This window comes from Rattus norvegicus, chromosome 16, assembly GCF_021556685.1.
Source record: "Rattus norvegicus strain SHRSP/BbbUtx chromosome 16, alternate assembly SHRSP_T2T, whole genome shotgun sequence".
Classification (NCBI taxonomy): Eukaryota; Metazoa; Chordata; class Mammalia; order Rodentia; family Muridae; genus Rattus; species Rattus norvegicus.
In genome coordinates this window covers 8,888,799-8,906,591 of record NC_141549.1, presented here as the reverse complement: position 1 = coordinate 8,906,591, position 17,793 = coordinate 8,888,799, and the positions used below count along the sequence as shown (strand labels likewise).

Genomic DNA, 17,793 nt, shown 5'->3' with positions numbered 1-17,793 from the left:
AGGCTCAAGACAGATCAGACGCAGACGCAGGACCACGCCCCCAAATATGCAGATAAGGTCTTCCCAAGCTCTCGGGTCAAACCAATAGGAAGTACCTGCTGTCAGACAGGGACTCATGCAAAAACTGCATTTAAGAATCCTGTTCAGAAGCATTAAAGGTGTGCAGGAATTATTCCATCGTCTGAGAGCTTCCGTCATAAGAGTTGTAACACCACCGCTTTGGTCTCTCAAAATCGCCACCAGAAGCTCCCCCCGCACCCCTCGCCAGCTAGTCAGTCTCCTGCTGGCTAGGCTCAGCCTAGCTGGAGCTACCACAGCAGCAGTGACTGAAAGGAGCAGCACAAGCAGAAAGCAGTGTCCCCCTCCCTGCCCGAGTTCTCTCCCCTTTGCCTGAACCCGCACGCCTAGCTGGACCAGAGAGAATCACTGCCGACGTTTCCTGACACCAATACCTCTCTCAAGACCCCAGAGGCCCTCACCTCTAAGAACTCCAGCTCAGCATCCTCTCCCTGTGGTGCAGGACTGAGTCGGTGCATTTCTGAGACTTCTACTTGGACCCGGATTGCTGTCATCCGCTCAATAAGCCTTGCCGGGATGTAATCTTGGATTTGGAAGTATGTTTCACCCTCCACCTGCTGGGAAGGACAAGCAGAAGAAAGATTAGTCTGGAGGTCTTTCAGACAGTTGTGAATGGAAGGGAAATGTGTGCGATACCACAGTCCCAAAAATTTGGGACAAGGTGCCCAGGGACATAGTGTTGGGTTTTATATTAGAAGTGGGGACAAACAGTAAGGAAGTCTCAGCTATGACGTCATCTCTATATAGAACAGCTATGACACATATAACATCATCTCTATGTAGAACCATGTCTGGGGAGACCAGGTCCCTCTTGCCATCCCCACCCCTGACCTCAGCCTCCCCCAGGTCTGAAGCTTAGGAAACCGAGACTGCAGCCCCTCAGGAGAGACTAGATGGTTCATGTTATTTAGTCCCTAGTACTGGGTTCTCTTGACCCAGACTTAGGGACAAACAGAAGAATGGTGCAGTTCATGAAGATACCATCTCCAGGTCCACTGCCAAAAAACATGAATAAGGCAGGAGCAGGGAGTGGGGAGCACTTACTTAAATATTTCTGATTCCATCTATCGTGACCGGAAGCACCTTTTGCCAGCCATTGTCCCCCAAGCTTTGATGGTAGTTATCCTGAAGGGGGAAGCTGGGAGCTGGGTGAATCTGACCTCTATTTGGAGGGTGACTTAGCCAGTCTGACGAGGTTCAGAAGGGCATACCACCATGCTCACTGCACCCCACATTCATGCTGTGCCACAGGCCTATCTACATGTGGTCATAGACTGAGAATCCCAAATTTTCCAGGTGACCCAGACTGTGTCAGGGATCAGATCACAGACAGACAGACAGACAGACACACGCACACACACACATGTGAGAGAGAGAGAGAGAGAGAGAGAGAGAGAGAGAGAGAGAGAGGAAAAGAAAAGAAAAACTTCTCAGTGCTCTAGTGCATTAAAATAAAATCACATTAGATCGGCCAAAATTCAGAACCCTGATGACACCAAGTGCTGCCTGCACCGAAGCAACAGGGATCCACCTTTATTACGGGTGGGAACGGAAAGTGGTGCAGCCCCTTTGGAAGACAATTGGTCAGCTTCTCACGATACTCAGCAGGCTCTAACTGAGGGCTTGGCAATCAACCCCAAAGACATGAAGACCTACATCCACAGAAAAACCTTCCACGGAGCCAAGAGTGTAGCTCAGGAGAACAGTGCTCACCCAGCATGTCGTAGGAGGCCCTGGGTTAGCTGCCCAGCATGGGATCTAACCAAATAACTGCGTGTGGTTGCTCATAGCAGTTTTAAGCAAAAGCTGTCCAGGGAGCAAGTGAAAACAGCATAGTCCATCTGGGCAATGGCATACTATTCGGCCCTAAAAAGAGACGCGCTAACAAGGAAAAGGCAAGAAGGTGTTTAAATGCGTGTGACTAAATGACATAACCCATTCGAAAGGTTGCATACTGTCTCCGAACACGAGACCTCCTGCTACAGATACACTGAAGAGATGAGAGGTCGTCAGGGGGACAGACAGGCAGAGCACCAATAAGGAGAACTAATGGTTTCTAGAGCAATGAGACTGTACGACACGAGAATGGTGGCACATGCCATTATGTATTTGTCAAAACCCATATAGTACATGGTGCCAGGAGTGAACCCCGTGCGAACAGATGACCATCTGTTGGCATTGGTTCATCAAAACAAATGGGCCTTCTGGTACAAAATTATATTGTTCGCAGGGGAAACTGTGTGGTGAGAGGAGTTATTGGCACAGCAAATCTCTACACTCCTTCCTGCCATTCAGCATTGCTGTCAACCTAACTGCTCTGAAGTGTCCCAGAGGTCCATATGCTAAAGGCTGTCACCAGCAAGTGGCTCTGGTGGGAGATGCTCAGGAAGTTGGAGCCAGTGGAAGGGAGGGATCCTTAAATGTTTGCCTTGCCACCAGGACCCAGCCCCTTCCCTTCTTTCAGCCATTTTGCTTCTGGTTACCATGGGTTTTGCTCTGCTCTGTCCCTGACATTTGCTGCCTCACCGAGGCCTACCTAAAGCAAGGGAACCTGCAAACACAAACCCAAGTCTGTGACACCAAAATAAAGCTTGTTTCCCCTAATGGGTTACCTCAGGCATTCTGCCAGAGCAACAGAAAACTGACTAACACATGTCCTAAAAATAAAAAAAAATTATGTTAATCAAACATTTAGGGAGGGGGAAGTCACACAGGATCTTTGTCCCTGCACTTCTTGCTAAAAACATCTCTAAGAAAAGATGTCAACGTGAACCCAGAAAGTTCTGCGCACAAGTACTTCTATCTTCATGGCCTCTATAAAACAGAGTATTCAGATGCAGCTGGTGTGATGATGATAGTAAGTGTCCCTTACATGGCACTGTCATGGGAATGCCCAACAGGGGACTGGATACGTGGAGGAAGCCCCAGCCCTGTGGAGTCATAATGGGCAAGCGCTCCAGCTCCGTGGCGTGCTCAGGAAGGCTACAAATCATGAGAGGGCAGAGCACAGCTGGAGTGCAGCAATGTCTACCACGATATAAAATCCCCACGTGTGATCAGGCGGGCGGGCGGGAGTACTCAGTGCCCATGGAACGCTGTTCTGCTGTGATGGCGTGATTAAGGAGATTTATTTTTATACTAAATTGCCTTTGTCTCCCTCTTTAAAATGCAAATGCAATCATGTTGCTTCCCTGCTTAAAATTCCGCAGGGGCTCCCTTCTTTCTGGAGAGCAGCTTTCAGTTCTCACCTCCACCAGAAACACTTACCAAAGAAAATATATGCCCCTTAGTAAGACAAGGTCACCCCAAGTATGACGGGGGGGGGGCACCTAGCCAGCCCCATCACTTCATGAAATGCCCAAAGCCTCTTCCTCTTTCCCAGCAACAACACAGAGAGGAGCTGTCCCTCTTTGAAGCCTCCTTGCTGTCTTTGGAATGTTAAATGTTCCCTGGAGTCCATAAGATCTCAAAGCCCTTGATGCTATTAAAAGGGAAGTGGAACTTTTAAAAACAGTGGCTCCCGATTGTGGATCTCTACTCCTTTGGGGTTGAATGACCCTTCCACAGGGGTCACATATCAGATGCCATGCATGTCAGATGTTGACATTGTGATTCATAAGAGTAGCAAGACCACATTTATGAAGAGGCAACAAGAATAACTTTATGTTTGGGCTCAGGGAAAGCACGAGGAACTGTATTAAAGGGTAGCAGCATGAGGAAGGTTGAGAGGTTATTAAGAGGTTATGTGAGAGGAGTTGGGTCACTAAAGACTAAAATCTCCCTTGAGATACTGAGACCCCAGACTCCTCCCCTATCCTTCCTGCTTGCCTTAAAGTGAACGGCCTTCAGCATTCACTTCTATCATGATTTCCTATGTCACCACATCCCAAAGTGACAGAGCCGATGATCATGGATTCAAAACTCTGAAACCATGAGCCAAATACGTCTTTCCGCCTTGTAAGCCAGTGGAACTCTAGTGCACTCCCCTAGTGCTGCTTGAAGTACTCGCACACAGAAAGTCAGGCACAGCTCTGGATTCTAGGTGATAGCAATGTGTCAGAACAGGTTGGTCGGTTGTAATAAATATGGCAGGATAGTTATATTGTTTGGCGAGGAAGACTATAATACAGTGAAGGCGGGAAATCTCTGCACCTCCAACTTGATCTTACCATAAAGCTAAAACTGCTCTAAAAATAAAGCCTGTTGACATACAGTTATTGAAGATAGAGTTTTTCCATACAATATATTCTGATTGCAGTTCCCCTCCCCCAACTTCCCCAGACCCTCCCCACTTCCCCACTGCCAAGATCCATACCCTTACTTATATATGATTCAGCTGCTATGACAAGAGGCTATTATGGCCACCAAGAGCCACTGTTTGAGAGGACGTGCCTCTCAGTAAAATGCCGCTGACTGATAACACACTTAGACTCAAGTTTAGACTTTAACCCTTAGACAGAGTGTCCATCTAGAATAGGCAATGTCAACTTCACAATATCCACATGAGTTAGATGTTCAGGTCAATGGCAGATCAAGTGATCTCTTAATAAAGATTGGCTATTACTATTGGTGATGGCAGTGATAGAAACTCAGGAAGAGTATACATTGCCATGGCGTGGCTTTGGTCTGGGGGATCCCCAAGGCTCTAGTGTGGCTAGTCTTGATCTGCAGTAAGACGTTATTGGGAAATGATGGAGCTTTCATGGAAGAACATGTGGCAGTCCTTAGGTCACTGGAGGCTTCTCTTCAGAAGGGACCATGGGACCTCAGTCTCTCTCCCCCTGACTTCCCATTTTGCATTGTGAGTTCCCCCTGACATGTGCTTCTACTAGGAGGCACTGATACCCAGCACCCTCATCAGAGACCAGACCAATGGGGTAGCTCAATCTGGGACTTTAAGCCTCTAAACCTTTGTGCTAAATAAACCTTTTCTCTTTATAAGTTAGCTTTTGAAGGTATTTCATTATAGTAGCACAGCTGACTGATGGAGCAAGGGAGTCACTAGATTAGAACTCCATTACGATGTATGAACTTGATATGTTTATCCTTATATGACCCAGAACACAGGCTTACTGTGTTCAGCTTGTTTGATTAGTGAACGGGTATGTAGGTGGTGAATGGATAGAGTTTACCCCAGTCTCAGTTATAGATGCTGACAACTCTTTTCAGAAAGCAAAGCCTCTCTATTCTTCACAGCCTCTGCCTCCCATAATCACCTTTCTAGTGATTCTATCCTACGGCCCCAGGCACCACCCTACCTCCTTAGGATAGCTGCCAAACTCAGCCTGCAGGGCAAGGACCCCCAGTTGCAGCAGCGTCTCATCGTTGCAATACAGCCTCTCTTCTAAAATGTCTTTCCGGAGCTGCAGGTAAAACTGATGCCTCGTCAGGCTGTGCCTAGCAAAGGAACACAGGGATAAAGACAGCCTGGGTGCCGAGAGCCAGGAATGTGACACACAGTCTGAGAAAAATGGATACAACCCAGCAGAACCCAGAGAACACAGCCAGAGGGATCCGTGTGGGTTCACCCACCCACACCCTGCCTCCTGATGAGGGCTTCTCTATACCAGATACTTCAACCAGCGCTCATGAGGGTGTAGTTCAGGTGGGTATAAAACTGATACGAAGTTAGGTAGTGTCTCTAGAAAGCTCATGTCAATGCCTACCGTGGAACCCCCACCCTGAGCTATGAAGGCACAGTGGGGACTTACAGCAAGGAGATCTTTGATGGCAAGTAGGCTGTGTTTGGAATACAGGGAGCAATCTCTCCTTTTGATTAGAGTCTGCCTCTAAAAGACTAGTTTTCCTCTTAATTCTATTACATCAGAATCCCATGGACAGGAAGTGACCTTTATACGTAATATGTAATCTATCATCCCTCAGCCCTGCCTCTGCCTATCCACTACCTGCAGTGCCAGTCTGGACAGGCATAAACCTTTAAACGGTCCCAGGAACAGACTGTGGCACTCACCGGAGCAGCCCATAGTGACTGACGAAAAACTTTATCCGCAGAAAGAGTGTTAAAGTGTCCACGGAACTTTTCGGCTGCTGCTCTCTCCAGCCTTCTGGGGCAACTTTGCACAATCTGGTGTTGGGCTCCAGGAAAAAGAACTCTTCACCTGAGATGGAAACAGTTTGGAGGAAGAATCAGTAGGGAGTGGCCCACCCTCAGACCCATCCCTTACGCTCTGCTCAGAGGGGGAGAGTATAAGCTGCATTGGTGTAGAACACCCTTCTCCATCTGGTAACAGGGGACTCATATGGTCTACAGGAGCCGAGAGTAGGAGGCAATGGGAAACAATCAAACAGACACAATTACAGCCAGCCCACCATATGCACAGCCTTTGAGCCTGCAGATGCAACTCACTGCGTACCGAAATATTTATTTTGCGTATACCAAATGTGTAAGGACCCTTTTGTCATTATCCCCTATGCTGTACAGTATGACACACCTTGAATTAGGCCTTCTGTGTGCTCACGAGGCACAGGGGAGTGAACACAGTACATGCACACACCACCTCATCTTACTTATGAACTTCTGTGGATTTGGGGGTCTGCTTAAGTCCTAGAATCCATTCCCTGTGGATGCTCAGTGGTGACTGTATTTATGACAAAGCTGCCACTTAGCATCTGGGCCTCAGATGTCATCTGAGACAAATAAATGAAGTATGAAGTTCCTGCCACATACCAGGTCTTTCTGCATCAATGGGACCACCTTGCACCTCCCAGGAACAGACACATTACCTACTAGGTGTTTGCACTCCTCCAACTCATCCAGTAAGCCAAGCATCCAGAGTAATGGTATTCAGACCCGAGGTTCACTCTCCCTCCCCCTCCCCCTCCCCCTCCCCCTCTCCCTCTCCCTCTCCCTCTCCCCCTCTCCCTCTTCCCCTCCCCCTCTCCTCTCCCTCTCCCTCTTCCCCTCCCCCTCTCCTCTCCCTCTCCCTCTGCTGCTCCTTCCCGTGTGTGTGTGTGTGCATGTGTGTGTGCGCACGCGCGCACGCACATGCAAGCACACATGTGCATGTATGTGTGTGTATTTGCATGTGCATGTGTGTGCGTGTGCATGCGTGTGCACATGCGTGTCTCCTTCCTTCCCTTTATCACTCTTTCTCTCTTCCATGTAAGGATTCAATGAGACGGATTTCCTCTGGGAACCAGAAAGCAGATCCCTACAAATAGTGACGTCAGCTGTCACTTTGACCTTAGACCTCAAGATCCCGACTTCAAGGGGAAAGGCTCCTGTCTAAGCCACCCAGGCATGGCACTTTGTTGTAACAGTCCAAAGTGACCAAGGCAGAGAAAAGAACAGTCTCAGGTTGCAGCTCAGCTCTTCAGGTCCTGCAGAGCGAATCCTCCAGCCCATCTAGATCGAAGGCTGGGTCAGCCGGAACCGCCGAACACTCTCTCCATCCTTCTGCTCCTTTAAAAACTGCTCTCAGGCTCTTGATTTCTTGCTCTTCCCCTCTCCCCCTTTGTCCCTTCTCTCCCCATTACCCTTCCCCCTTCTCTTCATGTCCTGCCCTGAATAAACTCTATTCTATACAAAAAAAAAAAAAAAAAAAAAAAAAAAAAAAAAAAAAGGCTGCTCTCAAACAAACTGGGCAACTCCCAGGATTCCTGTAGGTCTACCTTTGCCTGACCCTCTGTAGATTCCAAGCTCCACCCTCCAACCCCAGCATATAGGACAGTGGCTTGTCTAGGGTAGGACTCCCACCACAGTTAGAAGGTAGGGCTTTTAAATTAGCCGCCAGCCTTTTCTGCCTGGGCAGGTATGTGTGGAAAGGTAGGTAGATATCTAGGTACCTCTAACAGCCATCACCCCATCACCCCAGCCTTCCGCCTTCGCTGCTGATGGCCATCATCCCACAACCCCAGCCCTCCACCCTTGCTGCAGAACTTGATTCCCCATGCCATGCTCTCTTTCCTTCAAGTTGGATGTTCTCCAAGGGAAAATGAAATCCCGATACAGTCTTTCCAGCAAACCCTCTCAAGATGGTCTCTCTGCAGATCCATGATTTCCCCAGGAGGCCCCCCACTAAGCAGCTCCAGAAACTGAGGACTCATCCCCGTAAGAAGGGTTTATAATCACCTCCTGGACTGGAGGGTAGGGGGTGTATTCACTTAGATTTTACTTACCTGCTCATTTAGTATTTTGAACATGTGTGTGCATGTTCATGTATACATAGGAGCACATGAATGCATGTGCCTGTGGAGGCCAGAGGACAGTCTTTAATGTCATAACTCCAGCACCATCCAGCATTTTTATTGAGGTAGGGACTCTATGTGGCCTGGAACTTGCCAGGTAGGTTTGACTGGCAGGCCAACAATCCCCAGGGATCTGCCTATCTCTGCCTCACTACCACTGGGATTCCAAAGATACACCATCACACTTAGATTTTTTGGTACCTGAGTCCTGACAATCCAACTCCAAGTCCCTCCTCCCCTCCTCCAACCCACCCAATCACAAGGTAGGCACATTACCTACCAACAGGCCATCGCCCACACCCTGGTTTCCACTTAACATTGTACATTTCACATCAATATAACGCAGTTGTTTTCTGAGGGCTGCCCAGTCAATGTAGCTTTCACCCCTCATCACCGAAGCTTCTTTCACAGAAGACAGAGTCCATGACAGAAAGTCACTACTGGTCAAATGCAGAGGACACCTGACTATGGAGCACCCAACTCCTGTTGCTATGCCTACAACCTAACCCCTATACTAAGTTCCAGGAACAAGGCAGGAGAGGGAGTGGAGAGACTGTAAAAGCCAGAAGACCAGGAAGCCTGCTGCAAGATTGTTTTTCAGATATGACAGGAAAGCTATACCCATGAAATCTCAACCGTATTAGCTGCCTAAACAAGGTCTGAACAGCAACAGTGCCAATGGGCATACCAGCGTGGATGGGGCCGTCTCGGGAGGCTCTCACCCTAGATGACAAGACAAGAATTCGTTTTACCCAGAGATGAGCTCTCTGATTAGTTATCCAATGCCGAGTGTCATCCTTGAAAACACACACACACACAAGCATCACTAAACACTACACAGACCCAACAGGTTGCATTTGTGTCTGTGCACACCTTACAAGCACACACAGCAATACTGACAAATACGAGGCTGTGCATTTGAGAGGTGGAGCATGGCTGGAGTGGAAGGGGATGAGATATTGTGACTCTATATTTTAATTAAAATGTTTTCAAAAATAAAGTTACTATTCAGATCTTTGAATAGTTTTTGTTACACAGCAGGCACTGAAGAAGAATACAATGTTTCCTAAAACTGCTTTCCTTTGTCACAAAGGTTAAAGTTCAGTGGTCATGACCTATGTAACAGCATAAAATGGCTGTCCTGTCTGTTTGGAAGTTGAGATCTTGTGGAAGAGTTCTGAGGAGAACCCTGGAGAGACAAGGACACTGCCGAGAGCGCCATTGTGCTACACTAAGAGCTCACAAGCAGAAAGGCCCCTCGTGAGAAAAAAAAGGCTTGGAAAGAACCAAGCAAACCATTCTCTCAGGAAAGATTAGCTTGGGATCTTTGGGATCAAGGTGCAAAATGCCAGCAGCATCCCAGATAATTTAGAAATATCTCTAATGTTTGTCTGTCTGCCTTTGGAGCATGCACAGCAACTGGCCAGTCCTGGCCAGCCACCAACACATGTCCTACCGCCATGTTTCCATGACAGTGCTTCACTCCATGCTTCTCACACAGGTACCCAAAATGCCCCTCTTCCCAATGCTAACCCATGTCAAGGTAAACAAAGTAAGCTGTCCCAGGATCAAGTAGCTGTTCAGAAGGAACCCATGTGCCTGGGTTTCCGGAAGCTCAGGTCACTAGTGCGATCAGGAAGCACCTACCTTTCACGTAAGCCAAGCCAAAGTATGTGGTCTCCCCAAGGTTGGCGAAGGACATGACGGCATTGAAGACGGCTCCTGCCGTGGACTCCACATCACACTTCACCTCCAGACACTGTCCGTTCAGCAAGAGCACACGGAGGTCTCTGAGAGCCAAGTAGGATTTCCCTTTTTTGGTCTGAAAGCAGTAACAGCATCAGTGCTCACAATTAAGCTGAGGTGGTGAGTCTTTAGCCAGGGCAGTCACCAGGCTGTGTGAGCTCCACGCAATGCCTCATTAACTGTCTAACTGCCTGTGGAATGAGTGGAGTTCTGCTCCCTATGAGCAGATGAAAACCTGAGGCTTAGAGACAACGAGAGACTTTTCCAGGCTTGCGCAGTTGGTTATGGCAGACCTGACCCCAAGTCAGGTCTAAGGAATCTCTGAGGTGAGCAACATGAGATAAGACTGATCTCATGTTTCCCCGGCTTTTCTTCAGACCCGTCCATGAGTCGTGAACCCCTGACTGAGCCAGGAGAGGCTTTCCTAGTGTTCATCGCACTGCTCTGAGCTATGGAGAAGATAGACAGGCATGGTGGTGACATAGGAACCTGGGAAAAGAAGGACACCATCCCGGCCTTCCCACAGCCCTGCCTCCAGAAGGCCAAAGAGCCAAAAGGCAGCATTGCCAGACAGGCCTGGCCAGACAGACACCTTGGCTCTAGGAGGATGGAAATTGGAAAGATCATCCTACCAAATGTTCAACTTTAGCTGAGAGCCTTATGGCCCCTGCCATAAGGGCCTGTACTGGGCTAAGCTGGATAGCACACCCAAATAATGCTGTCTGTCAGGCCCTTTCCCTACCCCCTCCCATGCCTTTCTCCTTCCCTTCTTAGCACCTCAGAGCACTTCTCTGGGTAAAGGAGCAGTTTTTCCTCATCCTTACCTATTTTTCTCTACCCTCCCCCACACGGACATGTCTTCTCGCGTTTTTTAAAGCACGAATTGCTACCTGGCATGCTTTTCTGTTATGCATTTGTTTCTCTTTTCCTTCTCCCAGACTGTAGGCTTCACACGGAAAGGACTTTGTCTGACACAGTATACAGGGCCGGGCCTGGCAGAGGACCCATCCGTGGAGATTCTCCACGGCATCTGTGCTGAGTGAGAGGAAGGCTGAACTGGGAGTGAGGGTGAGAGGACAGGGAGTCACAAGGAGCTCCTCTCCTGAGGGAGAATGAAAGGCAGGAGTATGGTGGCTATGCCCTGGCAGGGATCTGGAGGGACAGGATAGATGCAGGAAGATGAAGGGACGAAAAGAATACTTTACACCGATTTGAAAAGGCAGCATGAGCAGAGATGGAAGGAAGAGAAGCAGAGACACACAGAGGTTCATGGTGGTAGCACGGAGAGGCTACCAATTTGTCCTCAGAATGGGCCCCATTTAAACCAAGGTGAGCCTCGAGTCTGTTCAGCTTGTGGATGCTTTCCCATCCCCCCCCCCCAGTCTAACCAGTAGTTACCACAATGGATCCAGGCAAATGTAGGGTCACAGGGGCCTCTGCAGCCAACAGGATGAACTCCGGTCTGGAGAACTGAGAAAAAAACCCAGAATAATCAAAGGTAGAAGAAGATAGGCCTGGAGCTCATCTCTCTCTGCCTTCTACAGCCCTCGGCCTCCCAGTGACACCCACCCCCAAGGAAACAGGTTCCAGCAAGACAGTGGTGCCATGGGCAGAGCCCGCCACCGTCCATCTCAACAGAGGCCTAAGAGTGAGGTGGAGGAGCACGCTGACTCTCCTGGGTGCTTCAGTAGAGGCTAACATCCGTACTGAATTACGTAATCTTCATGTGTATGGAAAGTCTGAAACAAGCTGGGAGCAGAGGCTCACACCTGTAATCCCAGTACTCGGGATGTTGAAAGAGAAGCATCAGAAGTCTGATGAGCTGCACAGGAAGACCCTGCCTCAAACAAAAAACCTTCAAGAAAGTCAAGAGCTGAGGAGGTGTTTGGCCGTTAAAAGTGCCAAGGCCAAGTACTACTTGAGTACTTGAGCTCAGTCCCCCAGACTCATGCAAAAGCCAGGCAGACACAGTGCCATACACCTATCAACCCAGCCCTGGGGATGTGGGGACAAAAGGCTCCCTGGGGCTTACTGGTCAGGCAGTCTAACTGAATTTGGTGAGTTCCAGGTTCAGTGAGAGACCTTACCTCAAAAACCAAGTTGGTGAGCAGTTGAATGGGACCCCTAAAACTGACCTCAACAAGCTAACTAGCCCTCAGCAGAGTTCTTCACCTGCCTCTGAAAAATCAACAGAAACAACCCTTACCTGCAGGCCCCATTAGCCTGGCCTTCAAGACTTGGCAGGTTGGTGAGGCTGCTCTCTGGCCTCAATCCCCTGTATTTTTCCATTCCTAACACACACACACACACACACACACACACACACACACACACACACACACACGCACGCACCCAACAAGAAATAAGACTCACTTCTTTCTAGCCACCTTGCAGTTCCAGGCATGTCCCTTCATTTTGCCTGCCCAAAGGGCCTCTGACAAGGGCCAGCTACCACGGCAGCTCTCCTCTGAGCCATCCTGTGCTATTGCTCTACACACGCATGGCCTCAAACTGCAGAAGTGGACCTGAAACCAACCTCACTTCATAAGCAGCATCTACTGTATAGCCAGGGAGGCAGGACTGAATGAGACCTAGCTTCGAGTGGCAGGGTTCAGGTTTCTGTCGGCTCAGGTCTATGAACCCCACCCCAAGGTCCCTAAGCCCTGAGGCCCTCTGCCCCTCTGCATTACGGGTCCCAGCTGGGACCATTCTTGACAGTGTCCTCCAGCTCCAGCCCCCTTTGCTTACCTTTCCCTTTCTGTGCAGAAAATTCCTTGGAGAAGAGGTTGCTGGCTTTGAGCTTTCTGCTTCTGCCAAGAGCATAGGCCCCGAGCCACACCGTGGACCTTCCTCACAGTCACAGGGACCTGCACCTGCAAATGTGCTGGCCAGGGGTGAGGACAGGTGACACGCTTAGTGATGCATCTGTTCTGTGACAGATTCAGCTGCCACCTCCTGTTATCCCCCATCTCATGAGAGGTTACATAGCCTCTTCTGTTGGTAAAGCTGAGACCTTCAGAAGCCGAGACTATACAGCCATAGGGTGGGGAAGTACAGCCACATCAACTTAACCCCTACCCCAAGATTCTGTCTCTGTGCCCACTATGACCCCAAGGTCCCAAAGTTCCCTAAAGAGTCATGGCTATGACCTTGATTTGGAAACTTTAGACATTTAAACTGTTTTGACAATAAACAGGCATGCATCACCTACCGCAGACCAACCACACATGCAAGAGGGGTCCTGTGATACAGTGGAGCTAAAAATACTCCTATCAGCCCGAGGGGCTGAAGCCATCACAGTGTGCACAGTATGCAATGTACTTGTGGGGGTGCTGGGGTAACAAATCCACTCCCCAATAGTGAAGCCTCTACAGCTTTCAGTTGGTCGCAGAAGGCAGTCAGAGAGGCTGGGTGAACTGGCTAGTCCTCACTGAAATCACCAAGCCATGGATCTGAGCTCTGAGAAGCTGTGGTCTGTAGCCACTGTGCCCTGTGGTTGTTTGCTATGTAGCGGGCAGGACGGGCCTGGGGGGCACCACAAAACCACCAAGGCTCATGCTCCATGTCTGAGCCTGAATGGGGTTCCCAGGAGATATGGGGGTCCCTGACGACACAGTTGTTAGGAGGCCCCATGTACCCTGGCTTCTTACTAACGTCATTCTCTGAAGAGCATCACTAAGCAGCAAAGAGGCAGGGTATGCAGGCTCCCCCACCAAGCTCACAGTGCACAGTAGTGGGAGACTCACCTGTTAAAGCCGCTACGACTGTGCGCTGTGGTGCTCCAGCATCGCTCCAAGGAACTCTGTGTCTCTGTGCTTCGCCCTGAAACTAACCAAACAGCACAGTGGGCAGAGGGGTGGTGCAAGCAAACAACCTGGCTGTATAGGGCAAGCAGCCCAGACTGTGGATACCAGCACAACCGATCAGCTGTGTGGGCTTGGTGAAACTACTAGATGTCTCTGAGTCTATGCTGTCAGACGGCAAATGGAAAAGAGAGTGGGGCTGGGGGGTGAGAAGAGCGTTTGAGGGGAGTGTGACTAATGACAAAAACCAAAGTAGCTCCTTGATTTAAGAACAATGAACAAAAAAACAAAGGAACAAATGTTTAAATAAAAATAAACTTTATAGGTTTGGTGGCACACCCCTGTAATTTCTGCACTCAGATGCTGAGGTAAGAGGATCGTGAGTCCAAGGCTAGCTCATGAGATACTGTTTCAAAATAACAAGTAAATAGAGTGTGGTAGCTACACTGATCAGCATGACAAAATCTGGGATCAAAGCTCTGAGCGTGTCTTGAGAGACTTCTTGGTTTAATTGAGACAGGAAGAGCCACTCTAGGAGTCTAGACTGGCTTAATTGAGATAAGACGATCTACTCTAACTAGGAGTCTAGACTGGTTTAATTGAGCTGGGATGATCTACTCTAACTAGGAGTCTAGAGTGGTTTAATTGAGATAAGACGATCTACTCTAACTAGGAGTCTAGACTGGTTTAATTGAGGTAGGACGATCTACTCTAACTAGGAGTCTAGACTGGTTTAATTGAGGTAGGACGATCTACTCTAACTAGGAGTCTAGACTGGTTTAATTGAGCTGGGATGATTTACTCTAACTAGGAGTCTAGAGTGGTTTAATTGAGCTGGGATGATCTACTCTAACTAGGAGTCTAGAGTGGTTTAATTGAGATAAGACGATCTACTCTAACTAGGAATCTAGACTGGTTTAATTGAGCTGGGACGATCTACTCTAACTAGGAGTCTAGACTGGTTTAATTGAGCTGGGACGATCTACTCTAACTAGGAGTCTAGACTGGTTTAATTGAGCTGGGATGATCTACTCTAACTAGGAGTCTAGACTGGTTTAATTGAGATAAGACGATCTACTCTAACTAGGAGTCTAGACTGGTTTAATTGAGCTGGGACGATCTACTCTAACTAGGAGTCTAGACTGGTTTAATTGAGCTGGGACGATCTACTCTAACTAGGAGTCTAGACTGGTTTAATTGAGTTGGGATGATCTACTCTAACTAGGAGTCTAGACTGGTTTAATTGAGGTAGGATGATCTATTCTAACTAGGAGTCTAGACTTGTTTAATTGAGCTGGGATGATCTACTCTAACTAGGAGTCTAGACTGGTTTAATTGAGCTCGGACGATCTACTCTAACTAGGAGTCTAGTTTGGTTTAGTTGAGATAAGACGATCTACTCTAACTAGGAGTCTCACTCTTCTATGGGATGGGTTCCCAGACTAAATGAAAAGAAGCGAGTGAACTGAGTGCCGGTATTCATTTCTCTGTGCTTCCTAACGGCAGATGCAATGTGACCAGCAGCTGCCTGTCACTTCTGCCACATGAGCTCCTACACTGTGGACTGTACCATCAAACTGTGAACAAAACCAAAGCCCACCCCTTCAGGTGCTTGTGCCTTTTAGCACCTCACAGCAACAAGAAAGGTAACTCCCGTATGAGTCAAGTTCGGAGAGCTGGAAATCAGGGCCAGGCATGTGTAAAGGGTATCGTAAAAGGCGTTCTTCCAGCATACCCAACGTAATGGCAACTGCAGCAACAAAGTCTTTTGTGAGCTATTTGCTCATCATTCCACTTACAAGGTCATTTTTAAACCTTTTTCCTGTTTGGGGGCTGGAGAGGTGGCTCAGTGGTGAAGAGCACCTACTGCTCTTCTGGAGGCCCCGGGTTCGATTCCCAGCACCCCCACGTGGTGATTCAAAACCATCTGTAACTCCAGGTCCAGGGGAGGCGATGCCCTCTTCTGGCTGTCGCAGGCATCAGGCGTGTGCACGGTACACAGGCACACAGGCAGACAAAACGCTCAGACATAAAATAAAACCTTTTTCTTGCTTTTCTAACCTGTTCTCATCAATTTGAACAATTAGACTTCAATTTAAAGACCTAATTTTGCATGCAATCAACTCCATTCAACTAATAAAACTTTATTAGGCACAGTGCCTCTAGGCCCAGGCCCGTGGCATTTTCTGGGAAAGAGGCACTTGTGTGGGAGAGCTCTGTGTACATAGCAGGGATGTCCACACACTCAGGGCAGGAGACGATAGAATGGTCACCTTGAGTGTCCTCTGTCCAAACAGGAACACCGAGGGCCTTTACTCACCTCTCCGAGGCTGCAGAGCATCGGGGGCCCGAGATCCGGGGCTCTCACTGTCTGCCTGATGCAGCCTGCTCCTGAGAAAGCAGCTTCTGTTCCGCTGCTCACAAGCGTTTTCCTCTGCAACTCTCCTCTCCACCTGAGTGAGCATCCGGGGAGCCGCAAACCAGCAACAAGTCAGAAGGCTACGTTCACGCCCACGCACGCAAGCGCGCTGTCAGGCTCACTAACTCTTTGCTAGACGAGTGCTCTAACGCCAAGCTCCTAAATTTTTTATTTGATTTTTTAATTAATAATATTATTAATATCAATTTAATTTAATTAGCCGATTGAAGTCCCAATCGCCACACAGCTAGTGGCTGCCCAATGGGAAAGATGGGCTCTATAACTGACCTCAGAGATGGTGCCCAGCACCAAACCCACTAGCCGACTGATATGGAGACTGGCGGGGGCCGGGTACACAGCCACCTCTTCCTGATGAATCCGGCAGGCTTCCAGAACCGCCTGCAGTGGCCGCCGTCTCCGTGGCTGGTCTTCACACATGGCCAGCAGGAGGGAGTGCATAGGCTCTTGAAGCTGCAGGGGCTACAGAGCATACACCGGTGAGAAGTGTGGCCGTGACCAAGAGAAGTGGCTGCTGTGGGGTACTGAAGCCTACATGTCCTGGAGACTCCAGAAAACACATTCACCACAAGTAGAACAAGTTCGCTTCTTCTGGAACGAGACATCTGATTGGTCATTGAGTCTGAGCAATGGTTTCTACATCCAGAGTGCACAGTGCTGCCCTCTAATCTTAGCTCTTCTGCTCGAATGCAAGCTTGGTAGACTGACCAGAAGTCTGTTTCGGGCATCATGGACCTTGACCTGAACCAAATACTTGGCCACACCAGTGGTCAGACACACACACAACCACACACACACACACACACACACACACACACACACACACACACACACACTACTGGTCTGGGAGCCTGCTGCTTTCTATGGTTATTTGGTTCTCTCATGAGCATTTCCCCCTGGAGCACGAGTACAAGCAAATCAGACCTTTAAGTTAAAGTGGCTTACATTTAAGTCAGCAGCAGCAAAAGCCGCAGTCACAGTCACCATTGCTAGAAATCTGTGTCATACACACACACATCAGGCCAAAGAGAAACTACCCCCTTTATGCTCTCAGGGAGCCTGGGCTGTGCCTGTCTTCACAGCGAGCTAGAGGCTTTCGTATGTAACAAAGACAGTTACTTATGTATTCTCCCTAATGATTTTAGAATCAGCTCTTCCTAAAGTGAACTGCTGCCCTGCAAAATGTGTTCAAGTACGTACACAGCTCACTAGAGGCCACTATGCCCAGCACAGCTGCTTCAGGTAGCACAGGATCCCACAAGTAAACCTCAAGCAGGCCTCAAGCGACAACAGGGGTTTAGGGACAAGGTACAAAGACTTTTCAGGTGGCATATTTGCAAAGGCAGAGGGGTACAGGTGAGCTGGTACAAAAGAACTGCTGTGTGTGTGTGTGTGTGTGTGTGTGTGTGTGTGTGTGTGTGTGTGTGTGTAAGGAAAAGGTGACAGTAGGGACTATGACAGAATGGCAGTGTGGGACCCAAAGGACTGGGTCCAAGCTGAGGCTGGCAGAACGGTAAGCCA

At 48.8% G+C, this 17,793-nt stretch overlaps 1 protein-coding gene across 3 annotated transcripts in view; it reads right to left on the bottom strand.

The window, feature by feature from the left end:
* The window catches only part of Frmpd2 (FERM and PDZ domain containing 2), a 119,788-nt gene that overhangs the window by 67,178 nt on the left and 34,817 nt on the right, over window positions 1-17,793 (bottom strand). For all 3 annotated transcript variants that reach the window (XR_015639518.1, XM_087588909.1, NM_001432848.1), the window contains 9 exon segments: window positions 16,543-16,734; window positions 16,156-16,288; window positions 13,779-13,860; window positions 12,781-12,916; window positions 11,431-11,502; window positions 9,934-10,108; window positions 6,050-6,197; window positions 5,337-5,475; window positions 480-635 (listed from right to left, as the gene is read on the bottom strand). Coding sequence is in view for 2 of the 3 variants with exons in the window: in XM_087588909.1 (XP_087445035.1) it covers window positions 480-635; window positions 5,337-5,475; window positions 6,050-6,197; window positions 9,934-10,108; window positions 11,431-11,502; window positions 12,781-12,916; window positions 13,779-13,860; window positions 16,156-16,288; window positions 16,543-16,734 (1,233 nt within the window). In the remaining variant the exon portion in view is untranslated.